This window comes from Gymnogyps californianus, chromosome 8 (genome assembly GCF_018139145.2).
Source record: "Gymnogyps californianus isolate 813 chromosome 8, ASM1813914v2, whole genome shotgun sequence".
In the NCBI taxonomy this organism is placed as follows: domain Eukaryota; kingdom Metazoa; phylum Chordata; class Aves; order Accipitriformes; family Cathartidae; genus Gymnogyps; species Gymnogyps californianus.
The window spans coordinates 9,482,390-9,509,364 of record NC_059478.1 but is presented as its reverse complement, the minus strand read 5'-3'; the positions used below and the strand labels follow the sequence as shown (position 1 = coordinate 9,509,364).

The following is a 26,975-nucleotide window of genomic DNA, read 5'->3' as shown; positions in this document are numbered from 1 at the left end:
AACATTTCAACCTAGACCTAGCAAGTAATATGCGCATAAAGAAACAAATCTTATATTGACAAAAAGATACAATTTCATGATTCAAAGGTTATGCAACTAGAGGGACCGAGTTTCACATAACTGATCCCATATCAAATTTTAACGCTTTAAATAGTTTTTCCATTATTAATAGATATCTGCATAAGGAGGCCACATCTGATCATTCTTTGATTTTATACACAGCTAATTCCATTAGAAAAAAGTTTACTTCAAATTCAGATTTCTCATGTCCAACTTCCATGGTTCTGCTTCAGTGCTTTTCCCTGGAGCGCATCCAGGCACACAATAACGTTAAGATGCTGTACAGATCACTCTAGACTCCTAGTGCCTTGCAATTTCTTCAAAAGACTTACACAACACTCAAGGAAGACAGTAAAGAAGGGATTTACAGATCTGTTAAAAGAGACTGAGAAATCCACAAAACCAGCAGCTGGACAAGTCCCGTGCAGTTGCTGCACACAGATATACAAATGGGTGTCTGTGTATGGACTCATATACATGAAGTGTATGTAGCCATTGTTCCAGTTCTTAGTTGAAGCAATTTAGAAAGGTTACGTGGTATAACCTTTAAGACTTCCCATATGTTCGACAGGATGGATTATGTTATTTCTCCTGTATGTAGGGTTAGAGTTCACTTGAGACAAGGTAATTCTAATATACTTGCAACTGTAAGAAAATATGACTGAAGAGTGCTACCCAAAATTTAAAAGTTTTAGCAATAATCTCTAGCACATCCTTATGCATTGGGTCTGGGTGAGATGGAGTTAATTTTCCCCATAGCAGCCCTCATAGTGCTGTGCTCTGTATTGGTAGCTAGAAAGGTGTTGATAACACACCAGTGTTTCGGCTGCTGCTGAGCAGTGCTCCCACAGCATCAAGGCTGTCTCTCCAACATTCCCCCCTCACCAGTAGGCTGGGGCTGGGCAAGATCTTGAGAGGGCACATAGCTAGGACAGCTGACCCAAACTGACCAAAGGAATATTCCATACCATATGACATGTGGTCAGCAATAAAAGCTAAGAGAAAGGAGGATGGGCGGGGGCATTCGTCATTTTGACGTTTGTCACCTGGAGCAACTGCTATGTGTACTGAAGCCCTACTTCCCCGGAAGTGGCTGGACATTGCCTGCTGATGGGAAGTAAGGAATAAATCTTTTGCTTTCCTTTGCTTCCGTGTGCAGCCTTTGCTTTTATTAAACTGCCTAAATTTTTTTCCATCTTATTTTCTCCCCCTCCTCGTCCTGCTGAGGAGGGGAGTGACAGAGCAGCTTGGTGGGCAACTGGCATCCAGCCAAGGTCAACCCACCACACCCTACAAACAAAAGTATGAAAGTTTTTTTTTTTTAAAACATCAGAAATGCTCAGAGCTCACTATTCCTATAAAAACATTGGTTCGTTTCAAAGTTATAAATTCACAAGGCCAGTATTAGTGCATTTCCAAGATTCCAGTTTTAAGATTTCTCTACACACAAGTAGAGCATGTTCAACCCAGCCCACCCAGCTACCATGCTGCTTATCTAAGAAATATTTCTGAGCAATCTGGGAGATTAAGAAAAAAGTACATCAGCAGTCACTGACAAAAATACACCCTCCTAATACACCCGTGAATGCTGAAACTCCTGCTTAGGCTACTTTAATTTGTTCCTAGAGGAAGAATTAAAGTGCCACAAACACATTTACGGTAGAGATGGAATGAGGAGGTTTTTCCTTCAGAAAAGATTGCTGAAGCCTGCTCTCTGAGATTATAAAAATCAAAGCATTATTCAGGAAGGAAAGATAGAGGAAGGACATGAAAGGAAGGAATCAATTTCAGTTTAAACACAGTTTTTTTCTAGGTGTTCAATGGTTGGTTTTACAAAACAGCCAGACGTTTATCTAAAAACATATACACAACAGAATTGAAGCCTCTGCAAAGCAGTAATTCAAAACTTAACACTCCAAACACTTATGATGGTAAATATTCTATGTATGGGTTCAAAACTTTAGCTACCAGAGAAGGTATCCAGTTCTATAAACAAAGGTTCTCTCAATAAAGAAGTTACAAAAGTAATATTTTTTTAGTATTCTCCCCTAAGATTTGCAGTTCAAAACGCGTCAAGATTAATTCTGACATATCTTCACCAGACAATATTTCAGTTCAAGCTGATTTAACATACATAAAAATCTGACAAACTTAACCTGTTCTCCAGAAACAGGTTCCATAGTCAATGGCGTGACTACATGATCAAGAACTCATTCATACCCTTCTAACATGAGGTAAGCAAGCATCCAAAGTTGTTATGTCTGCTTTATACAAAAAAGACCACTAAAAAAAAAAGTGAGACACTTACAGCAGCAAGACACCTTGTCCAAATATCAATCTACAGATGAAATAATTTTCACTTTTTCTTCTTTAAACTTCTCTCTCCCAGCATATCCTGCTGTATTGGATCTGAAGACAGCAATTCCTTTACCCCGATTTTTGTGTGTGTTTGTGAAGATTAAGAATGAGAATTGGACTGCATGAAGAGTGAGGACAAACAGAAGAGATTAATTTCTTAAAGCCCCCAACAACTGTGGCCGTTAAAGGAATGGTAAAGGAATTCAGAAGCAGCTCTAGCATCAAGTACTTTCATTGCTTTTGAAATCTGAGTAAATTTTCAGTTGGTTAGACTGTCAGTTGACTCACCAAAAAAGCAATGTTTTGTTGCATGCCTTTAGCCAAACCTGAAATCAAATTGCTTTAAACAATAAATCCTCTCAAATAGTTCTAAAATTAAGCTACTATGAGAGGAAAAAAACCTTAGGCTAACCAGATGCAATTTGGCTCTGAAAAGTGATTACATAAAAATGTCACATTATTCATAAAATATAGAAGACTACACTACAGACTTCGGGAAGGCCAACAGATATTTAAAACAGACAGTGCAGGATGACTCATCCACTAGCAATTAAATCAAACACTGTATTTCCAAAAGAATGTACAACTGCGTAATAATCAGGCAGAAAACTATGGAAAAATACCTCAACAATAAGTTCTAAGCAAAACAAAAATAAGCAAGCAGACAAATGCAAATTCTAGAAATCTTAAAAACAAAAGAGGACAGGTGAACTGAAATGTCTGATTTTACAAACAATAGGAACTTCACAAAAATCAGTACAAAGGCAGCCAGGGATCAATGCAACATCAGATCAAAAGAGGGTAACAAAGGGGATCATACAGATAAAGGACCTGTGTGATGCATTATAGAAAGCTTAGAGTCAAATAAACTACGAATGACAACCAATGAGTGACAGTAAATTAACAATAACCTGTCTCAAATCATTAGCGCATTAGGGCTATATTGCCAATACGAATGGGACAGTACCGAGACTTGCGAAGAAGAGAACAGTAATTATGAGAGATTGCAGTTACTTTATAGGTTGGATAAGTGTCAAGAAGGGAAGTGATGCAGCAATTAATTCTTTAGCTATCATAAGTAATTGCTTCTTGGAGCAACTGGCCAAAGTAGTCACAAAAGGAAAAGCATCTCTTGATTTAGTCCCTAGCACCTACTTTAGAGAGGTAGCTGCTGAAGAATATTCTACAACACGAGTATCAATGCACTCAAATTCAACACTCTTATAAATGAAAAAAAACCCTATAGCCAGGAAAAAGTCCACCACTAATTTCAGCAGGGGGAGCTACATAACAATGAAGGTGCTATCAAAAGATAATTAAAAGTAGCATCTAAAAGGGCAGAATGCAAGTATCATGAAAACTTTTAAAGAGGTTAAAAAAGAACACTATGTCACTAAAGACTTTAAAAAAAATCCTGGAACAGTTCTATAAAGCAAAAAAGGCTATTTGAAGTAAAAAGCCAACTTCAGAATCAGAAAAGGTGTCTGAAAGGAGAAACAGTAAATACTCCATAAATATAGTTAAGATTATTGCCATCTACACAGAATTTTGAGGAGCATCTTACTGGAGGAATCAGTACTTTTTTCAAACACATCAAAAACAGAGGAAACCTGCCAGAAAGCTGATAAGGACGACAGATTATCTTCTTTTTGCTGTGATGTGATCTTCCTAGTGTTTTCCTTTTGCACCTTAAGCTATCTCTGCATCTTTGCTTACTACAGAGAACACTGGGAAAGTTCTCACACAGGAGTTTTTCCTCTGTGGAGAAGAGAGCTTGAGGAGCTGCCTCAGACTGAACCAATTTTTGGAAAGAAACAATAAAATTGACATTTTGGGGTGCTCACTCTTTGTTACCATTCACCCAGGAGTTCTAAAGGAATTCAGATATTAAAAAGTCGGACACTATATGGTATGTAAATTACTGTTGAAGTCAATTTTGTTTTTAAACATTCTAGGAGGATTCAAAAGACTGCAGATAAATCTATACCAAGCAGATAATTCTTTTTATTGTAAATTTTCACTATCAGGCATATTAGCAATTCAAGTATCATACAGAAAAGTCAAAACAGCAGTTGCAGAGGGGTGTCATGCTTCCCTGATCACAATTCTTTAAATGAACAAGCAAGTAGATAAGGAATGATCTGCCTGAGAGAACAGATCTAAGTTTCCTAACAACTTTTGAGAAGGTCTTCACAAAGGTTTTTAAAAAAAAAAAAACAAACAAAACAAACCAACAACAATCAACCAACCAAAAAACCCTCCCAACCAACCTACAAACAAACAAACAAAAAAACCGCTGAGCTGTTCTGGGATGAATCACAGCCCTGGGTAACAAGTGATGTCTCCCCATCTACTTACTCTCACTGTTACTTGTACAAAAATATAAACATTAACATTCGATGATTTCTGTCCACACTATCAAGAATGCTCCTGCAATCCTGCACAAACAGAAATAAAGACTCACTATTATGTCTATTATATTCATCAGGCTAGTCAAAGTAACTGCATGCTGGAGTCCAAAACCAAACTCGATCTCTTGTTTCTTGTCTTTCTCCCTGTGTTAGGTTTTGCTTAAAACCACTACCTCATCTCGCTATTATTACAAGGATACTACAGTAATACATTCAACTCTTTCCCTAGTATCTTTACAAGTTTCCCTTGGAAGACATGTAAAGATATGAATGCCATGAATGATTCGCTAAAGGAGGAAAAGCTACCCAGATTCCTTCAGTACAACCATTTCCGATGACTAAAACGTTAAAGGCTTTTACCAACTTACCAACTGTTCAGCAGGGAGATTGCTACAAATCTCACAGACTCGAAGTAGCAACACTCACTCTGCATGTAGCATGCAGGTACGTGCCACATACCTAGTAATTACCCCGTAATCCAGGACTGAAATTATTCTACCACTAATGCCATGAGATCAGGTTGAGAAAATCAGCACTATGTAAAATACTGTTAAAAATAAGACAAATGAAAACCAGGACCTTGTTTACTTCCAAATACTATTTTCCTGTGACAGTACTTAAAGAAGTAGTGAAGGCAAAGGATGCGATTTGGTAATAACCTCAGGAAGAGAGACATTTGCAATCTTTTAGAAATTGACTTACTGCTTCCTTGAGAAATTTAGTGCCAAGTATTACTGCAATAAAGAAAGCCTAACTGTCCAAAGAGAGGAAGCTGTCAGCTGCGCTTGCAACCATATTCTGAATGGTACATAACCAAGTGCAGCTGAAGACATGGATTAAAGGAGCATGAAGGGACAAAAATATACAGAAAAGCCTTCTCATGGTAACACTTTATAGTTTTGTTCATTTTAGCATTTTCTCTCTTTACTTCTTTGGTGTTTTCCACAGCTTAGCAGCCTTTGGACTTTCAAGGTACACATGTTGCTACTTCTATCAGTTACTCCCCACTTTTGCCCGTTTCAAACCTGCAGGTACTTTCCTACAGCCCTCCCAATTGTAGGGCTCAAGCCAGCTTTGTTTAAGAGGAATTAAGCGATTACTTCATATCTTTTAAATGGCTGAAGCAAGTATTTTGAGATACATTTTAGGCTTACTGTAATGAGGTAAGAACGAACTCTTCTGTCACTGTGCCCTCCAAGCCTACCTTTACCTAGAACACTAAGCATAATCCCCCCAGTCATCTATAGTTAACAAGCTAGAGATACAGAAAATAGAAAATGCAGTTTATCATTTGGATCATAAAAATAGCTTGGTATCCAGAGCATTACCTTGCCTGTGCTTTGTAAGATTGTAGTTCTCGTCCTCCATACTCTCTCCCTGCTGACAATATCTCTGGTTACATCCACTTCAGCATCAACAAAACTTCTCTGTTTAAGAGCAGTTATGTCATCATCCAGATCAGTTTTGATAGTGGATCTTTTCTTTGCCATGATTTTTGCTTTGATAGCAGCAATTTTTTCCACTGACATGGCTTCAGACAAGGACCTAAATGAGCAAAAATTACAGAAGAGACTGAACAATTGCACAAACAATTTTTCCGAAAGAATTTGTGAACGAGTAACTTCATCCTGCTTAAAGTTTATGGCTATACTATAAATCATAAAATAGTCACCTTACATATACTTGAAGATTACATGAGCTTGGCATTGCTGTTTTGGGCCTGAGAATCAAACTTCGGACAAAAGACTCAATCCCGGTATTAGCACAAAAACCATCAAAAAATCCCAACTATAACAAGCAGAAGTAAAGATTGCAAATGTAAAGCATCAGGACTAAAGCTTCCACTTACAACATCATCTGAATTTCAGCTCCCCGTTATTTTTAGTGGATTACAATTTTGTGTCCAGTCAATCAATCCCTGGCTGCTCTGAGGCTCTCAAAGCATTAATCTAAATTTCGGCTGAGGTGCCGTTATGTGGACTTGGCCACTTGGAAGATGTGTTACCTTTTCAGAGCTTGTAGGCCAAACAAACAACAGATGGTAGAAACTTTGTCCACATTAATCTGTGTTTGAGGTAGCTCAGTTCAGTCCAAGAGTGCAACATCTTTATCTGTTTGCTTTTAATTGTAAACACAGAATTTGGTTGCCAAACGGTGAGCCCTATTGTTTTGCAGGTGAACTGAAGAAAAAAAAAAAGGACTGAATTGCACAATCCTAACTGCACATACCCAATTCAATTTTACGTGATTTTTTTTTTTTTTTTGAGATTACATTGAAAAATTAATACAACAAGTACTGGTTGTGAAGTATTCTCCTTTTACAGCTAAGCTACTGGAAAGGGAACTTTTTTGTGTTGCTGTTAAACAAAGTAACAACAGCGACAAGCACATAGTTCAACCTCACTGCCTGTAAACGTTATTTGCACTTTTTTTAAAAGGGCAGTCTTTTACATTCAGCATTAAAAACCAGCAGTAAATACAGAATACAAAGTAATTACAAATAATACTCGGTAATCCTCACTGCAGCATTGTCTCTCAACTCCAAAACAAAGTTGTGATACACTCAAGCTAGTATCAAAATTATTAGTTTATACAAAACAATGTGTGTAGTTTTTGATTTTTTGATCCTTAGACTTTCTGATTTTAAGTCAGGTATGACAATCGTATTTCCTTTTTTTCCTATAATTTCTTTTTAAATATACCTAAACAAGAGACAGAGGAAGAAGATATTCAAAATATGTATTTTTCAGGTGGTTAGGTGTAATTATGGATTCTATAAATGCCTCAACTCTGCTATATTAATTGTTGCAAGGCTAACTGTTAAATTTAATCCCAGTAAAGGACAGACAAGTATTCACAATATTGTTTATGCCCAAGAGGTAAATTTCTCAAGAATGCAGTTGGTCTATCAAGTGAAACTACTTATCTGCAAAATCCAATGAAGACAAAGAAGTACATTAATTCATGCTCATACACCTTAACTGTAGGAAGCATGACTCCCATTTTACATTATGGGAGCTGACACACTGAAGAAATTAAGCAGCTACCTTTACTTTAAGACTTCTGAACTCCGGTATTTCAAAATGAACTACTGGAGTCTGGTATCCTACTAAGACCAAGATCCTTAGCATCAACAAGATCTTGCAAGAATTTCATTTCCTCTCTGCTTGGCTTTAGGAAGATATGGTGTAAGACTCAAAACCAGCTGTCATTCTTTGCAAAATTCTGGATGGATACAACGGAAGGGGAAAGGTGATGGGCAAGTTTTTAAGCACCTGAATACTGATTATTACTTATGGCAATGACAGTGCATCATCCTCTGGTAGCCTACTGCTTCTTCAGAGGCAAGAAGCTCACCTCTGTAGGGAGTCAAACAGAGGTTGTGTTACCCTTTGATCTGTTCTCACAACGTTTTCCTCCTTTTACATACAAGACATTCCTCAATACAGGATATTTTTCTTTGAAATAGAGAGATAATCGGCTTCCCCTTGCAGTTCTGCTCATTGTATTTGACTGTTTAAATAAACACCATGGCAGAAGAAAGCAGAAATGGCAGACTTGGTGGGAGGAAGAGACAACTGTCTGCTCACTTCTGAAGACAAACCAAATCTCATGCCATGACATCTGAACTGCCACTCAAGAACAGGAGTCTGACCAGGCATGAAGGTCTGCCTCCTCAGACATTACTAATGATAGCACCTAAGGGAGGGAGACTTCCACCGAGAGCTGCTGGACAGAAGTAAAACTGGCTGCCTTGAATAGCACAAGAATTGTTATTAGTCCTTTAATTAAGCATTATCCATAAGAAAAAGTATTCCTACCTGATCTGCTCCGTTTGCACGATACCTTCTTTATGTCCTTCCAACCGAGCTGCCAACCGCTCCTTGTCAAGGCGCACACACTCTTCATCCTAGCAGTAACAGTAATCTTTAATTTTTTGTGCATTCTCATTAAAAAAAATAAATACAGCTAGAATTAAAGCTATTCAGAATTTTTTTTTTTTTACATTTGCAAGGATAATCTTTATTTCCAATTATTTTTGATCTGTGCACTAGTATTAACTGTACAGCTATTGGAAATTTCCGCTCAAGAACCACTAAGTATAATTAGAATAATGAAAAGGAAACTACCATTCCATTGTAAAGAGCCTTGCTCAGACAACAATTGAGAACAACAGAAAAATCAGTCAGAGAACTTAAAGCTGGCAAACAATGCACACGTTGAGGTAGGACAATACATATACACACATACCTATTTAAGATAAATTTCTCTGACACTCAAATTTGTCCGACACTCAAATTTGTCCAGATATTTAATCAGTGACATTTTTAAAGAAAAAACTGCTCAGAACTGTTATATCTTGACACAGAACTTTTATAAACTGCATTCCTAGTAAACATAAAAAAACAAGTCAAGAGTAAGGAAGCCTCTAGTTACTCAAGCCAGGTTTGACATAGACATGTAATTTGAGAAAGCAGTAGAGAGATGTAATTTTATGCCATCTTTTCAGCTTCTTAATGGTGGTACCACTTGTGCTCAATCTGTCTTACTTCCCCACAAAACTTAAATCAGCATCAAGCCTGTCCTATCACTAAAAGCCTATTTGGAAAGGCTGAAGCACAGCAAAACCAGTCACGCCCATGTATCAGGAGAGACCTGGAATCTCTACACCGAGATGATCTCCGAATAACTTAAAACAGACTTTACAGACTCTGAGCTGCCAGAGCAGCAAGGAAACAAAGAGAAGATGGCCATAAATTCATTAGGCTCATATGCAGAATTCTCGATTCTCAAAATTATGATGGTGAAGATCTACAGTTTCAAAATATACTGGCATCACAACCACATAGGGTAATGTAGAACTAAAGTCTATAGATCACCAGTAGGTCATCTCACAGCAATCATCTGCTCATGTGCCATTAAGGATGCATAAAGTTTTTGATTCTTAGGCAGTTATAGCCAAGTACAATGTCTAAATCCAATTCTTGAATAAGGGAATTTATCTATTTTGATAACTCTTCTTCTAAGAAGAAATCTAAAGCCTCAGTACTCTGAAAATATATACAGCCACATTTATAACAACTCACAGAGGAGACAACTGAATGAACATAGTTTTTTTAAAAAAAAAAAAGACAACCAAGAAAAACAGTAAGTAACTCTGCCTGATTTTAAAAAGTCAAGTAATACAATTTGCATAATAACTAGACACATTGCTCCTATTCAAGAGGCACTTGTGAAAATACACTGTTAAACTCATTGCCTAAGACACATCTTCAGAAAATAGCAATCACAGGGACAGCTTCATATACTGCTATCAAGGGACTAAAATAGCAGGTAAAACAAATAAATATCCATTGATAGAGGTAAGACTGGCATTTAAGTTATAATGCCAACTCATGGATGGCAAATAACTGTAATCAGTCATTAAACAGCACTTATATTCCAATCCCATAGCTCTTAGCAGACAGGTTATAATGCAACAGCTACTTACAGACATGTGGTCAGGCTTTCCCCTTTCATACTAGAACATACATCTAGCAACTAAAATTCCAAGTTTAAATCAGAGGCTTAAATTCTAACTCCTTCCAGTTCATGTTCACACTAACAGAAGTACTGTGTGCACCCAGAGGACAGGTAGCCCAACTGAATTGCTACAAAAAAAAGATAAATACTGTAATTTACCACCACCCCCAATTTGTATTCATGACAGTTACTGTCATTACCTCTATTCTTGGTTTCTTTGCTTCTGCTAATATTTCATCTGCTGCTCTTTTAACTACAAGAAAAAGAGGACATTAAAAATGCAAGATTGTAGTACGCTTTCATAAAATAAGCCTCAAAGTTATTTTTTAGTTAACCTGTACCTTGAGTGGACCGTTGAAGACCAATTTCAAGTGGAGCACTTCTGTCGATGCTCGATGAGGTTGCTGTAATCAAACACAACATTTCATTTAAGTACAAAAGAGTCACAAAAGTATTTAAGTGTAAAAGGAAGAAGGACAACAGATAAATTGCAACAACGGAAATTCTAACTAGATATTAGGTAGCAAAGGCAGTCACACACTGGAACTGGAGATATTCAGAACCTGACTGAATGTGAAGTTAGATCAGGTTGCTCAGGGTCATTTGGCCCTTCTTTGAAAAGGGGATTGAACCAGATGACGTCCTGTGGTCCCTTCGAACATAAATTAGTCAGTGATTCTATGATCTGTATATACCACATAAAAGAAAACAGAGTCACAAAGATAATTACTTTATAACCTAGAATCAAGATCTACTAGTTTGTCTAGTTTTTGGAATAAAGACAACCTGCTGGTCCCTTTAAAATATATACAAAAAATGGTTTACTGCTCATATTACAGAAATAATCTCATATTCCAGTATACTTAAAATTCTAAGACCACCTACAAAACAGAGCAACTTACAAAAGCAAGCCATATTTATCTTTCTCTCATCAGAGAAGCCTCTTTTCTCTGACTATTGTTAACAAAAATTTTAAGACGATGGAATACTAGGCAAATCTGCCAGACTGACAAAGCAGTGATTTGATATATTTTACTGTACTGAAGATTTTATCCCACACACTTATTGCATCAATATCAATGCACTACTGAAAGTTTCCCACAGTCTAGAGAAGGAAAAAATATAAACACTAAGCATTCTAACACATAACTATTAACCAAAGTGTGTTAATAATAATAAAAAAGTAGCTCACTTCTGAACATGCATGTAGGAATGCAGCTCCTGAGCACCATAAAAATAGTTCAGAACAAAATTAAAAAATAAAAGAAATCCTAACTTCGTTTAAGAAGTCTGAACATATTCAGTTAAGCTGCAAACTGACCATTGTTAACCACCCTTCCCCTCCTACCCCTCACTTGTGCCCCAAACATGAAGCCGTAAAGCACACTGTGTCTAAGTTAAAAGCAAGCATCACTCACATGTTTCCCCATTTAGGTATGCAAGCAAGTCTTTCCTATCAGGTCTTCTTACCACAGGAATGTTTTCAGTCTGAAAAGACAGCAGACTTGACATTAAACTGTTATTCCCTCAGAAAGTCTCTGGCTGAAGATTTTTCACTTTTATTGAAAACTACTCATTCACACAAAGACAGGAACACTTGTCCTGCCTCCCAAGAAAACATAACTATCAAGCTTAAAAATACAATTACTTCCTAGAGGATGTTCAACTACATAAAATGAAACATGTTGTCTGCTATAAAACTGAAAGAGAGGACAGCCTTTTTCCTCCTTCACTTCAAACTTGCAAATAAGATTAAGAACTAGCTTTTAACACACACACACACACTTCTCTGCCAGGAGTCAATGCTGGTACACAGAAATTGAGTATTTCAATTTTGTTGTTCCAAGTATGCACAACACACAGTACTGTTGTATCAGGTAAACATGTGGCACAGGGGAAGATGAAGCGTGGGCTCATAGAAAGCAGTCAAACGGAAATCAAAAGGACTTTCTTTTTCAGAGTTCCCCTATCTTTATTTGTAGAGTTTATCCAATAATTTCTTTAATTAGATTGCATATTTCTGAGTCCACTGCAAAGCTATTCTGCTGTACTTTTCTGTTTTGTAGATCCTTGCAATCTCAGGCACTAAAGGATCATCTAGATTGGGATCACACAACAGAGAACAGATGGACAAAAGTACTTTTGAACTAGTTAGTGCTGGAGACAACTATGACTGTAGAATATCAGGAGAAATGCTGCCATTACTGTTAATATTTGGGTGGCAGACTCTTGTTGTAAATGCAACCCGGTGGTTTGAAGGGATAATCTGTTAGGAAGTGAATTGTCAAGAAAAATATTCCACCTTGATAGGGACTGTCATTTTATCCCTATGTAGAGGTGTTCTTTTTTAAACGCGCACACACACACTTTGTTGCATACCTTTTTTCCCTTTCCCCAGCCCAATTCATACACTTAAATGCTACTAGCATTCCCTGAAAATAACTATGCACATATTACTTATCACAAACAAGACAAAATAAAATTTTATATGGTGTACTTACTGCAGCACGGCGGACATAAACAGGATGTGAAAGGTGCACATTATTGAGCAGGAACAAGATAGAATCCAAAGTGTAGTATTCCCTGGGTTGGCCCTCCTTCCCTGTTCTGTAAAATCATGAAACAAAGATTTTAACATTTAACCTCTCCATCTCTGTCTCATGCACACAGTTTTTTAGCAAAGTTCTCTTTTCTTTCCAGAGGACAGTTAAAAAAAGCAAGCAGTAATATTATCATCAGGCTATTGCCAAACCAGGGAACTATCGATTGTGTTAACAAATACGAGTGAGGGATATATGTTCGTGCAGCCTCTTTACTGAACAAATTATAAAAACTGTCCAAAATAATCCAAAATAAGAGCTGGATGGGTTGTAAAATATACAAGAAGCAAGACTTGGGAAACTGTAAGGACACATTCTCCCACATCTCAAACATATTTATTCTAATTGTCAAAGGAAATGTCTACCTTATTTGGGACAGCTAGATGAACATAACTGAACTGCAAATGAAAAAAAAAATAGTATTACATGCTCTTCAGGTATAACAGGACAGAATTTTCACCACTAGAGGAAGCACAGTGAAGAACTCAGAATACACAAATTCCATGAAGTCTAGAGAGCAAAAGGTTCAAAACAGTGCCGAAAGGTCAAAATAAGGAGTGACTAGAAACCAACTGCACACAAAACTAGCAAAACCAAAACGGACTACAAAATCAAAATGAACTCCCATACTGAAGTCAGACCACTTCAGAGCAACATGACAGCACCAAGTTCAATCTCAGCTTCGAAACAGCTTGTTTGAAAGAGATGCCTTTTAAGTCTAAAAAGGAATCTGTTCTGTGTAACAATTTGAAAAAAAACAATCCCACAAAACAAGGCCAAACAAAAACCATAGTTTCAGCTTGGCTCCATGTGCATCGAACATAATTCCCCCCTCACACACACATTCACCCCTTTATGCTGTTACTAGAAGATTTTGAGGGGAAGCAATGCATGTCCCAGTTTCAAAACAAAACCTGCTCCCTAAATACTTCAACTGCTCTGAGAAATGGACCTTTCCATCAGCTTCACAGCTCTCAGCGGGACCACGAAAGCAACAAGACCAGCGATTCCACTGCCCAGACCTGGGACCTGCTAGACCCCAGCTCCAAGCAGGACAGGGCTCCCCGACACTGCCCAGTCCCCGTCCCCAACCAGCCGGCTCACCTCAAAGCCTGAGGAAGTTGACTCACCAAAAAACCAGGCCCAAACTGTAAAACTTAAGACTGGCACAGAATTTTGATCAAACCAGAGACTTCAGGAAGAAATACTTCCATTAAAACCATAAGAAGTTTTCCCTCCAAGTACAGTGGCTTTACTCATGGCTCACCATCAGCATCGAAACGCTCATCGCAGAAGTGCCAGTCTCACTGGGGATAGGGAGAGGAAATAAAACAATACTGAACCATAGCTTTCTTGAACCTGAAAGAGCTACACAAACATCTACTAAACGCAACAGAAGTGTAAGTCTGTTTTCTCCATACTGTGGATACTGCCACTACTGCTCTTCTTGCAACTCCTTTTCTGAAATTATCTAGATTGAAAGTGTCCAATAACCTGTTCAGAACTCATTACTAGCAGTAAGGCTGAAAACATTACTTTCATAACGATGCTTGAGAAAACCAATACATGAATAACACGCAGAGAAAAGTGATTCAGAGCACTGGGAGAATAGTAGAACAAAAGATCTTGCTATCACTGTTTCTTCCTTCCAAAAAACTTAGTCTGTGTGGTGTGGGGCTGTGCGTGTGGCTTGTTGCTGAAGAGGAAAGGGAAGAGACATAGTATCTTTTTACTGCTAAGAAGCCAAAAGTTGGCTTCACAATTACAGCCAACGAAACTGGATTCCTCAGCAAGGAATTGTTTGAGTATTTCACTGTTTCACTGCTATCTTTGATAAGGTGGTAAACATATTCAGAGCACTGGTAGAAAAAAAAGCTTCCTCCACATAGACTTGGCCCTGAAGTGAAGCCTCTGTCACATGATACAGTTGTCACTTCATTTTAAAATGAACATTTTAGATTATCTCACTTCAGAATAACTCATTATTTCTTTGAAGTGTGCAATATCCACGGAACATTATATAAAAAGTCCAGCTGGTCATCTGTTCAAGTTTTTAGCAATATTTAGCAATAAATGGCATAATTTATCTATTAAGTTGAAAATACAGTATTATAAAGCCACAGGCATTGCCAAAGCTCAGCAGGGCACAGCTGGTACTTCATCACTTAAAGCACACACACAAGAAATCCCCATGCTCAGTATGGTTCTAAGAGGATGTGTTATTAGGAGGACAAGATACTGCACGTTAAAGGGAAAGGGTCAGATGGACAAGCAGTTGTACGCAAGGAGAAACTCTGAGTCTAAACTGACATTTCAGCATCAGTTTGTGTTCCTTTCGGATTTTCCAGACAGAAAGAACCTGCTCAATAAACAGAGAAATAAAAGCAAGCTGATCTGAAGGTAGCTTACTTCATTCAATTTACAAACATCCAAAGTAGCAAAAGAAATTAATTCTCTTATTTCTCATATTTAGTAATGGCATCAATTACTTAAGAAAAAAATTAAAATCTTAAGATTCAGACCTCAAAAAGTCCAGTACTTGTACTTTTGCTTTAATGGTCCTTAAGAGTTGCATCTCTTAAAAAAATAAAACTCCAGCTTAAAAAACGGACAAAATGTTTACATAATGCAAGAGAGAAAGTTTCACCTGCTTGTTTTTAACACCAGAAATTTATTTCCTGTTCATCCATTCACCCTCAACCTGTGGGTGCCAGGAATTTATTCATTTTTAACTGCTTTATTTCCTCTTTCATGTTTCAAAGCATGAATTTTTATAGAGGTACTAAAGGCCTGTGCCTCATCCACAGAAGAAAGCAGTAATCTTTAAAAACACAAGACTAGACATGCAGAGTATCTCACAAATTACAATACCCATGACCAGCTGCTCACTGTTTAAAGACTTCTCAGCTGTGCATACAAGCCCCTCTGCTGGGTAAACAAAGCAAATAAGTTTCTCTGTTAGATTGATTCCTTCCTTCAGTTTTGAAACAGATTCTGTAATCACTCTTCAGGGGCCACAGATCAGCCACTAGATCAAAACACACAAAACACTTAATCTTAGACCATCTAGGCTTCTTCATGTGCCAGCAGGGGTATTCACATAATTATTATCTGGAAATTAACCTGGATTAAAATTAATTTTTTTGTCTGTTTGGGTTTTTTTCCTCCAGGTTACTTTTAAGTTGGCTTAGCTCCTCAGACCAATTCACTGTTTGGCTGACACTTGTGCTAGCACAGACTGCACTGGGCAGCACTGCCAACTTCTGCCAGCTTAGCTGCTCAAGGAGCCACAGTGTTAAATGTCTAGTGGGACTACTTCTAATTCTAGCAAGGACAGAATGCCACCACTGCTGTTTGGACTTGCGTTACTCTCTCCAGACTGGCAGCAGAGATGCAATTACAGCAACAATGGTGTGGACACCTAAAACAGAAATCAAGATTTGCTTCACGAAAGACTAACAACTGCTCAGTGCAAGCAGAGTTTGGATCCTGTCAAGCGACCTGAATATAAAAGGTTTTGAATCTTAAAAGTTTTTGAAAACGTTCCTCAGAAGTCCCTGCATAAGTCTGGCAATTACATAAATTAACAGCTCCTAAACTGTGGTGTCCAAGCTGTTGAGCATGGCTTGCAGAACTGGTGCCATTTTTACAGTGTCTTCAATTTAAAGATTAGACATACATAATTCCACAGTGGTTCACAAGAAATGTTGTGAATTGACAGCAGTCTGATCCGACCAAAAGTTCAGAAGCCAGTGGTCTAAACCAAGATTTACTAACTTACTTCAAACAAACAAACCAACAAAAAACCTCCAAATTCTACAACACATCTATCACACAAGGCGAGGACACAAACAGCTATTATGAGGTTACTGCTGCTGTTTTGCTCAGAGTATCCTCTGTTCACTCACAGTTCCTTCTTCACCATGAAGATAAAGCTGCCTGAATGTGCATAATAAAGTTTTTCTCTCCAGCTGCTGTCTTTTTGTCTTTTGTTAACAATTTCTGGGCCTAATTCAAGCTCTCCTAAGCAGTAGTAGAGTTAGGCTGCCGTATCAGTTTCTCTGTTCCCTGCAGAAGAGCAATGAAACTTGTCTGTCTAGTTAACCATTACTTGTTACTGCTAGGGAAAAGCAACTTGTAGCAAGGAAACCACCACAATTGTCTATACAGTTGCTCAGCAAAAATAGAACTAAGACTTTTCAAGAATTTTAAAACTTAACTGCTTATGCAAATATTTTTCTTCCTCTTCAGTCTAGCTACCAGCATCCCCCACTCAGCCAGGAAGTGCAAATAAATCCCAAATGAGTTTCTGAAAGCTTGAAATAGGTAACAGAAAAGCACATTTCTAGTTTTAAAGAGACTGCAAAGTAAAATCAGTTAAAAAAAAAAATCTGTCTACAAGTTAACATAAACAAATAGGTTTCTTTCCTTTCTCTCTCAAACTAGAAGTCAGGATATTGGATCAATAGTAATACTCATATCATAATTAGGAAAACTAGAAAAAAATAATCCCTGGTCATAGACTGAACTACAAGGGGTTTTTTGAGAAATCTGCAAGTTCTTCTGTCTTTCCATCAAGCTTCACACGATAACATACTCTCTTTGATCAGTACCTGAAATGTTCGCTATCTAATACTTAACAATAAGCATTTTTTTCTGTCGGGTTTAAAAAAGATTCGTTGAAATCCTTCTAGTTAGGGCGTTAAAAGCAAGCAGCTGCTAAATTCAGAGGAAAGGAGAACGAAGAACTCCCTTGCGTTGTAAGCAATACATATCATACTAGAAAACTCAACAGGTACAAAACCTCATTTTCTAGAAGCTTTCTAAAAATAAGCATTTTACCCAATATAATCATTTAAGCAACAGAAGCACTATCTCTACTTGTTTATTACGATAAGACCAACTAGGAAACAGCCTGCATTAGGTCCAGCCCAGGAAGAGGCCTCAGCTAGGAGCAGACTGAGGAGGAGCAAAGTGCCTGCATAGTTCAACGGGGCTCGCAGGTGACCACAGAAGGACCGTCGGTTTGGACCTCACTGACTTTCCGACACCAGGACAAAGCTCCAGATAAACTAAGACGGTAAGGACGTAACGCCTGTTTTTCACACAAAACCCAGAAAAACTTCGAGAAGCTGCTTCCTATCGTCTCATCGCATGAGCCTGTAAAACCCGGCCCCGCTGCGACCCTCCAGCCCCCCCGGGTCGCACGGACAGGCCGAGAGCCGAGGAAAGGCCTCGCCCCGGCCCCGCTGCTCTGCTGGCCGAGGGCAGGGGCGCCGGCCGGCCGGGCGCGGTCCTGGGAACCTTCCCGAAGGGACCGGCGAGACCTCCCTGCCCGACCGGGCTGCCGGCAGCACAGGGAAGGGAAGCATCGCCCACCCGGCCGCGAAGGGTGCCGGCCGCTCGGACACCCCCTCCACCGGGACACCGCGCCCAGGCAGAGAGGAGGCGCACGGCCCCGCTGCGCTCCCGAGGGGCCCTGCCGGGAGGCGGCAGCCAGGCCGCCCGCCCCCGCCCACCTCGCTCCCTACAACGCAGCGGGAGGCGAAGGGCGGCGAGACCCCGCTCCCCGGGCGCTCCCCCGCAACTTCGGGGCAACTTCTCCCTCCGCCCCCGCCCGTCCCTTCCCCGGGCGAGCGGCCGCCCGCCCCGGCCCCGCCGCTCACCCCCAGATGACATAGTTGGTCTTGACGTTCTTGGGCCAGGAGAACTCGCCGAAGATCACCTCGTCGCCCTTCACCACGATCTCCTTCTTCTGCGTGTTGTACTGCCGCAGCACGCTCAGCACGTCCGCCATCTTCGCTCCGGAGCCGCCGGCCGCCGCCGCCGCTCCGGCCCGGCCCCTCTGCCAGCCGCGCGAGGACCCCGCCGCCAGGCCCCGGGCTGCCCGCCGCGACCGCCTGAGCAGCGCCGCCGCCGCCGCCGCCTCCAGGGGGCGACGCCGAACCCGTTGCCATGGAGCGACGCGGCCCCGCCCTCAGGGCGGCACCCGCCTGGGCGGGGTGGGTCCCGGTCCCGCCCCCGCCTCTCCGGAGGCGCCTCCCCCGGCCGGTCGGGGAAGCGCCCGCCGCCCTCACGGCGGCTCGGCCATCACTTCAGGCGGCGGCGGCGGCGAGGGGGTCACGGACACCGCCGGCAGAGGCGCTCCCGGAGCCGCTTGCCAACCAGCCGTTCCGCCCGCCGGCGCGGGGCCTCCGCCGGCTACAGCCACCCCCGCCGGGCGGCGGGAGCGTAACGGCCGCGGGGCGGGGCGACGACGCCCCTCACGGCCACGGTGCCGCCGCGCTGTGCGTTCGCACGCCGCCTCCGTGCGCGGCAGCTGCGGAAGCAGCGTCACCGCCGGAGCGTCTGCGGGAGGGACCGCACCCCGGTGAGGGCGGTTGAGGGGCTTTTCCCGGCCGGTATCGCGGCCGCCGGCGTTGCGCGGACCCAAACGACGAGCCGCGTCACGCCGCTGCGCACCAGGCACGGAAGGCAGCGCGCCTCCTCCGCCTCACAAACAATTAGCGCTCAGGCGGCAGCTCCCTAATTGCACTACGCCGTGCCGCCTTCCCCTGCGCCCCGCCCCGCCCGGCTCTGCACCGCGGCAGGCGGGCGGCGCCGCCTGGGACAGCACAGCGAGGGGAACGCCTCAAGAAAACAGCATGAAAGCTCTCAAAAGCTGTGCACTCGTCTCACCCCGCAGGTTAGAAAGAAGGTCTTCTGGAACCTGGATCTAAAGGGGGAAAAAAAAAAAGGATAAAAGAGAAAAATCTCTGCTTTATCCATCACAAAAATGCAATTTAATTCTGACAAGAATAAGCCGTCAAAAGACCATAGCGAAAAAGTAGTTAGGAAAATATTTATTGCCTCTGCATCTGAAGAAGAACGAACAGTAACAACACTGAGCAAACACCACTTTAACCTGCAGAGTTCAGGATTTCACAGAGCCCCTGTAACGCCATTTGCTCACCGGAGCAACTGCACAGCTGCGGCTGGCCGAGGCCTCCTCTGTCAGGCACGTTCTTGCTCTCTCAGTGTTCCAGGTTAATTTCTTCCACTCAAGCATATGAAAACTGGAAGTGTAGTGCTTCCCAGCAGAACCCAACAGACTGGTATCCCCGGGGAATACCAATTCTGGGATTTTAGGCCTGGAAGAAAGCTCTTCCAGTGCTTTGGATGGCTTATTCTAATCTTTGATGCTCAGAATTTTCTTAACACTTTTCAACGTTGGCAGAAAACATTATCCTGTTTTAAATCTGCAAAAGGCAAAATTGCATCATTTTTCTTCCTGTAAGTAGCACATACTGAGACTGACAAAACAGACTAAAAGTCAACAGCATATACAATTTCCTGTTCCGAGATGTCAGTGATATCACCATTTGTGTGGGAACTACACAGCGTGCTGAATATCGCAAGTATATTTAATAACATTTCACATATGGTATCGAAATAGCCTAATACACAAATATACTACAACACCTAGTAACATGATGAATTATACCAATTACTTCCACTATTTATTTTTCAACTGGCATAGAGTAACATTGATGTACTTAGGAGACAAAACCATAATGAATAAACAGAATATAACTTCTCAGACTGGATTTGGAATGATGACTGGAGCTACAGCTCATGAAAAATTGGAATGGAACTTGAAATGCTTCCAGTGTGCCAAGTCCCCTTTCTATGTCTCATCCAAAAACCCTACTGCATCACCTAAACCAGTGTTACCTCTTAAGAAACATCTCTCATACATCTGGTAGACTGCAAATAGTACTTTCTTCAGCAAGACAGAAACTCATTATGTTACAATGGCACAAGAAAGCCGTTCATTTCAGTTATGCTGTGGTCTGTCGCCCAGTAAGCAGTGAATGATGCAGTACATAATCAGCTGCAATACATGGCTGCAAAGAAATTTATTTTCATGTTTCGAGAAAATGTTGTAGTTCTGGTTTACCATTTAAGGATGCCTTCATTAGAAGTTCTAAATGGGAGTTTACAAAATGGTTCCCACAGTTTACTTTGGGGATCATAGTGAGATTATTAACCATTATTTTTATCACTAAATCAGGATTTGATAAGAGATGCCAGAGAAACTATTTTCACATAGCATTAGATACCTGGGAGTTTATCAGTTTTATCCCAGGAGATTCGGCTAGAAAATCATTACCTGAAATGAGAAAGCATGTTACCATTTAGTAAAATAGAAGTATATCACATAAGTACAATGTTTCAATTGCATTTTATGCTATTGACTAGTTTAACAGAGCTGTAGTCTAAACTATGACTAGTTTAACAGAGCTGTAGTCTAACAGGTTATGCCGATGTTTTATATGAAATGAAAATTAAGTTGCAAAGCATTAGTTTGACAACTTTACATCATAGGTAAGTTCATTACGACTAATAACATCAAGAAAGATTGTTCAAGTCTTATAATACAGGAGGAGCAAGATATACCGTGTCGGAATAAACAACATTCATTTTTATATATATGTGAGCAAAACCAAAACAGTACACATTAGTTGATTTTAAAACATAGGACTGACTACTGAACAGTGATCCAGAGCACAACTCTGCAAAACTTATCTTCTCAGCAAAGAGAGAGGCAGAGAAGTTTCTGCAGTACTGAAATTCTTGTCTAGATCCCAGTGGGGAGACTCAGAGGATATTCAATAGGTATGGTCTGCGAAGGACATACATCTTTCACCAGTGATCCAGGCTCTGTAGCAAGTTATGTGGGGGTGAAGCAAGAGAATATTGCTGAACAGCTCTTACTAGACAGTCTGAGGAAAGAAAAAAAACCAACACCCCCACATAAAGTAAAGCCTCCAAATTCGTTAATTCTTTAGGAAGAGAAAACGAATTTTCCCGGAGTCACTAAAAACATTCCACATATTACAGGATTAGTCAAACACACCGCAAGCATAACTTCCCAGATACCAGGACGAGTTCATTATCCTTTAACACATTATTTGTTGTCTGGGAACGCTCCTGTTTCACGGGTAAGTTTCTGACTATTTGAATAACTGCAACGCAGGAAAGAAACGTAAAGACAAACAGGCAACTGAAATGCTGACAGAGAAGATTTAAAATTAGTTTTACATTTGACAAAACAAAGGCACTGCCGAAACCTTAGCACCTGGGAGTCAGCCACAAGAGGCAGGAGACCACCCCCGCCCTCCCCCCCGCACCACAAGTCTCTCCGGGGCCTCCAAGAAAGCCACCCCAGCTCTGTTCCCTCTCCTAACCGCCACTCCGCCGACAGGAGCGCTTCGGAGCCTCCTTGCTACCCCCACGTCGCAATTCCAGAACGGTTTTTCCCTCAGAAACACAGTCTGTCACCCCCTGTATCCCAACTGGGAACATCAGCCCGCCGCGGCTGCCAGGCGCCCCCGCCCCCAGGGCCTGCCCTCGCAGGCCGGGTGCCGCTCGCCCCGTACCACCGCTTCCGGGAGCTGCCCGCGCCGCCGCACCGCTTTCTTCCCCGCCCTGGAGGCGCTCCTTTCCCCCCCCCGGCAGCCCGCTCTGGGCCGCCTTCACCTCCGACACCGCCATTACCAGAGCCCTCACCTGAGGGACCCACCGCCGCGGGGCGGGGCGGGGCGGCGCTGCCCGGCACACGGCGCCTCAGGACACCGGCAGCGCGGCGGGCAGCCCGACGCTTCCCTGAGAGGCGGTGCGGGGGCCTGCGAAAGGGGTCGGACCGCCGTGAGGACTGCGGAGAAGCCCCGCCCCTTCCTCTTGGCGGCCATGGCCCTGCAGAGGGCGCAGCGGCGGGCGGCGGCGGGAGCTCTGCGCCGGCTCCGGGACCTTGGGCCTGGGTCGAGCCCGAGGGGACGGGGCCTGCTTTCTGTCTTCGTGCCCTTTGAACGCACGTCCGCGAAGGAGCGGCCCTCCGGGGAGCGGAGCGGCAGGTGCCGGGGCCGCCCCGGGGCTGAGGCGGGGGGACGGACGACCCGGCTGGCATCGGGACGTGCAGGCCGCGGAGCAGCGCGCCTGCGGGACCCGCTCCTTTGATGAAAACGACCGTGGGCCCTTCTGTTAGAGTCGGGTTGTGACGTTGAATACAGCCCGGTGTCAGATTTGACACTTGTGTCTGTATTATCGTTAGGAAAAAAGTATTTCTCTCGTGAAGGCAGCCGTTTTGGTTATTCTTATAGTCTGCAACATCCATCTCTATTTTCATCTTCTTGCAGGCATGTAAGAACTAGTATGACTGTAGGTATTGCAGCTGAAGTAAACTTACATGTAATGGAGAAATCACATCAAATATTTAAACAGAACAGTATGAAGCCAACCTTTACTTTGTGAATTATAAAATGTGTCGTTTGAAAGCTTGATATCTGACTTGAATTTCTTTTTAGTTTTAGAATGGGGAATAGTCTGCCTACTTCTGTAGGATTGTCTAATGATGCTGCTGTGAATCAAATACAGGTAACATTATTTATGCAATTCTTACTTATTTTCAACATTTCTAAAAGCCATAGTTACTTAAAAGCCCTTCTGATACATACAAAGAAATTCTGTAAATAGTTCTGCATGTTGAACCCAATTCTTATGTTTATTAAGTAATACTGGCAGCAGTGTTTACCCGCAGCCTTGGAACCTGATCTTCCTCGGCTGCATCCATTTTACGTTTTTTCAGACCTCTACTCAAATTCAGTACTGCTATCAGCATCGGGGATTAAACCTTCTAAAATGACTGATACGAAGTTTAGAGTAAGTTGTTTTTTTAAAGTAAATTTACTGATACTAAATGACAGCCTGAAATCACCTTGAATTTACAGTAAAGGAACGGGTATTTCTTTCTGCCACTCAGAACCCTTTTTGTCACTCTGCTTGCCGCTGGCACATTCCATTTGCCTTACGGACAGGGAAAGCTGTACTAAGTAATTCAAGGAGATGCAGCTTGTTTGGCAGACTGCAGGAGGTCTGTGACTGCAGAGCAAAAGAGGGTTCAGGGTTGGCACCGTTGCATGGCAGTCATACCACATGCTCCGCAATCATTCTGCTCAGTTTTGGAGCCAAGTGCAGGTCATACATAGGTGCCAGCAGTGCTTCTGGTAGAGATCGTTAATGCCAACTCTCTTCTCTTTCTCTGCTCCCACGAGAAGATTATAGCATTCCTGAAAGTTAGACACTGCTAAGTTTTAACTGATAGCATGTATTCTACTCAAAGGATAGAGCATACCATTTACTGAAAAGCTGAAGTGGAGCAGGAGAAGTCACTTTATCTTCCATGTAGTTCTGCAAACTGCTGAAGTTGTGCCTCACTGTCTACTGCACTTGTGTGCAGATGCTCTTTGGGATCTGGCCACGTGCAACTGCACTTTTTGAGGTTGAGAGTCTGACTTTCTTGGTAGCCAGGTAGGAAGCAATTTTTATTCTGATACGAAAGTATGTGACGCATCCCTAAAGGAGGTGCTAGGCCACCATGGAAGTCTTCAAAACAAATGTAGGGTGGATATGTTTTGCACCCGCCATACAGGTGATGATATCTTCTTGACAGATGCCTTGACAGAAGTCACTGTTCTGCTCCTTGTTTTTAAAGAAAAGTAGTTCGTTCCTCGCCTTAAGATTCTTGTGGCTCTAGATTGGAAGTAGGGAAAATTTAGAAGTCAAACTAGCTTTTCACTTTACCTTAAAAAACTGAGAATAAAGTACAGTGTTTTGGAAGATTCTTCAGAAGTAGTCAGCCATTGCTGTAGCATGGCTGCGAACTCCTCAGTTGTCCCTGTTAAAAATACCTCAAAGCCTTTTACAGCGAGTAATTTTCCTGTATCTGTTACCATAATAGCAGAATTTTAACTTCTGTGTTTGTTTTCATGACTGTTCGATGCTGTTAAAATACACTGACTTGAACATTCTTTTGAGCATACAGGAGATTGTTTCAGACAACTGTGTGGTGATTTTCTCTAAAACAACATGCTCCTACTGCAAAATGGCAAAAAACCTTTTTGAGGGTATGAATGTAAATTATACAGCTGTAGAACTGGACAGGAATACAAATGGAAGTAATTTCCAGGACGTTCTTGAACAGATGACTGGTGGCAGAACAGTAAGTACTTTTTCTTACCTGTAACAAGCAAAGTAAGAACTTACACTACAGGCGTTCCTCATGGGTTATGACCATATCAAGTTCTTCATTTTTTTGAGACCAGTAAACTTGGGATACAAGCTCCTAAATTAAAGACAAGGTAATGCAGAAGGGTTCTGTACCGTCTCTTCCTCTTGAGGCCCTCTGGCTATCCCTCTGAGCTGATCTTTTCCATACTGCTACTAAGATAATTGAAGTATCAAAGTCAGTTCTCATTTGTATGGGTATTTAATTATGGGTATTTAATCCATTGTGTTTAACACTTACCTTGTAATTTCTTAATTTTACATAGTCTCACTTGACTCAATTATTTTAATTTATTACAATCTCCCATACAGTGACTTTATCCCACTTTTGAGGGGCACATGAACAAAGTTTCCCCTCTCTCTAAATATTATGGAAACGTACGAGTTGTACAGTAATATTAAATATGCATATGTAAGAACATAACTATTGTGTGTATACTAGAGTCCACGTAGGCTTGCTTAGATTTTTATCTTTTTTCCAAGAAGTAACTAATGCAATTTTCATTTTCTTGATAGGTCCCAAGAGTGTTTGTCAATGGGGCTTTTGTTGGAGGTGCTATGGATACTCGGAGGCTTCATGAGGAAGGCAAGCTGCTTCCATTAGTTCATCAATGTCAAGTGAAAAGAAAATCCTGAACAGCCATCTAGCTTAGCTTAGTCTTCCTTGGTATAAACAGAATTTCAGACAAGGTAGAAGATCACAAAGATACACTGCATCAGCTGGACTCAACAACTTCAAGCCATGGATTTCTGTATCATAGATCATTCTCTGACACAGACTTTATGGACTTGGCAAATTACTTGGTGTCCTTGCCTCAGCTTTACCACAACCAAAATGGTGATAAATAACATTATGTAACTCTCGCGGCTCTAAGTGTGAGATAGTGATGTCATTTTATTGCTATTACATCCTGATTCTATGCTTCAGAGAAGTATAGACTGTACAAGAAGAATCCTGTATTTTTTTGCTGCCAATTAGTTTGCTTTCTAGCTTTGTTCCAACAGTTACAATAAATGGTCAGTTTCATTTAATGGTTCCTTTAAATTTAATTCTTCTCTGAATGTCAAATTGTAATCATGAAGAAAGTATGAAGCAAAACAAGTTTGTAGTGATATTGCTGTATGCATGTCTGCCTCTCCTACATTTCAGTGTCTGATCACCTAGCTACCAAATTGTATGTCCAGTTGCTACAGAAAAGAGAATAAAGATTCTTGCAGCTTTAGAGGGGTAGGTAATTGCTTTCATCTTTACTCTGCACTATGAACTATGAGTGTATACAGTGTCATTCTGGAATATCCTTCTAGGGGAACCAGACAGCTCGCCGTCACTGAACTCCGCAGCTACAAACTACGTTATAATCCATCCAACACTATTATGAAACTTAAGACCAAGTAAAATGGGTCTAATATGCATAGAGTTTATTTAGTACTTAAATTCTACAGTCAGAATGCAGTTTATTAGCGATTTTAACTTGCAGTTAAATGTCTAAAAGAAATGTCTAAAATTCAATAGTTTCAGTACAATGTACACCCAAAGCCAGACCAGGCAATGCCAAGACTCTTGGTTATTTCAAGAAAGTTCATATGCAAGTAGAAAATTATATCCCATTCTTCAATAAGAGGGACCATTACACTACTAAAGGTGCACAGTTTAGAATAAAAACATTAGTCACTGAATTTTTATTCACTTCTTGTGAATAAGACTCCTGTTATTTCCATTGTTTTCAGCGCTGCATGTACCTAAACTGCTTTTTTCGCCTCAAGGGAAAAAAGCATCACATTTATCTTCAACTCCAGGTAACTAGGACTGTAAGAGTATCATTTAAATTTGATAGTTTCATTTTTGTGATGCAGGTTTGAAATAAGTTTAAACCGCATCATTTGTAGAAAGTCTTTAGCATACAGTTGCCTGCACTGT

At 41.2% G+C, this 26,975-nt stretch overlaps 2 protein-coding genes, 1 long non-coding RNA gene and 1 pseudogene across 5 annotated transcripts in view; 1 reads left to right on the top strand and 3 right to left on the bottom strand.

Moving 5' to 3' along the window:
* CDC73 (cell division cycle 73) overlaps window positions 1–18,761 on the bottom strand; it is a 108,612-nt gene extending 89,851 nt beyond the window's left edge. The window contains exons 1-7 of the mRNA XM_050900583.1: window positions 18,619–18,761; window positions 12,854–12,959; window positions 11,771–11,840; window positions 10,694–10,756; window positions 10,553–10,605; window positions 8,651–8,739; window positions 6,158–6,374 (exon numbers count right to left, since the gene is read on the bottom strand). Of these exons, the coding sequence (XP_050756540.1) occupies window positions 6,158–6,374; window positions 8,651–8,739; window positions 10,553–10,605; window positions 10,694–10,756; window positions 11,771–11,840; window positions 12,854–12,959; window positions 18,619–18,749 (729 nt within the window). The 5' untranslated portion in view covers window positions 18,750–18,761. The remainder of the gene's footprint in view (window positions 1–6,157; window positions 6,375–8,650; window positions 8,740–10,552; window positions 10,606–10,693; window positions 10,757–11,770; window positions 11,841–12,853; window positions 12,960–18,618) is intronic.
* LOC127018820 (ubiquitin-conjugating enzyme E2 D2-like) lies at window positions 12,358–12,673 on the bottom strand (annotated as a pseudogene).
* Window positions 18,762–19,779: 1,018 nt separating the features above from the next.
* LOC127019401 (uncharacterized) lies at window positions 19,780–22,038 on the bottom strand. 2 transcript variants are annotated; one of them, XR_007766906.1, is made up of 2 exons: window positions 20,666–22,038; window positions 19,780–20,190 (listed from the first exon to the last, which is right to left on the bottom strand). It is a non-coding gene; the product is annotated as an uncharacterized LOC127019401 (long non-coding RNA). The 2 variants fall into 2 exon arrangements; XR_007766907.1 differs by having other exon boundaries at window positions 21,055–22,038.
* Window positions 22,039–22,725: 687 nt separating this feature from the next.
* Window positions 22,726–26,280, top strand: GLRX2 (glutaredoxin 2). 2 transcript variants are annotated; one of them, XM_050901436.1, is made up of 4 exons: window positions 22,726–22,848; window positions 23,299–23,368; window positions 24,816–24,992; window positions 25,574–26,280. In XM_050901436.1, the coding sequence occupies exons 2-4, from the start codon at window positions 23,306–23,308 to the stop codon at window positions 25,691–25,693; spliced, it is 360 nt and encodes a 119-aa protein (XP_050757393.1). In that variant the 5' UTR covers window positions 22,726–22,848; window positions 23,299–23,305; the 3' UTR covers window positions 25,694–26,280. The 2 variants fall into 2 exon arrangements, with proteins under 2 accessions (XP_050757393.1, XP_050757392.1); XM_050901435.1 differs by lacking the exons at window positions 22,726–22,848; window positions 23,299–23,368 and adding an exon at window positions 23,385–23,653.
* The last annotated feature ends 695 nt before the right edge of the window (window positions 26,281–26,975 follow it).

Excerpts from the sequence above, each read along its gene's own strand:
- GLRX2 (XM_050901436.1), top strand. The coding sequence starts at position 23,306 with ATGGGGAATAGTCTGCCTACTTCTGTAGGATTGTCTAATGATGCTGCT. Across the intron at positions 23,369-24,815 it reads CTGCTGTGAATCAAATACAG|GAGATTGTTTCAGACAACTG; the intron begins GTAACATTATTT and ends TTGAGCATACAG. Across the intron at positions 24,993-25,573 it reads AGATGACTGGTGGCAGAACA|GTCCCAAGAGTGTTTGTCAA; the intron begins GTAAGTACTTTT and ends TTTTCTTGATAG.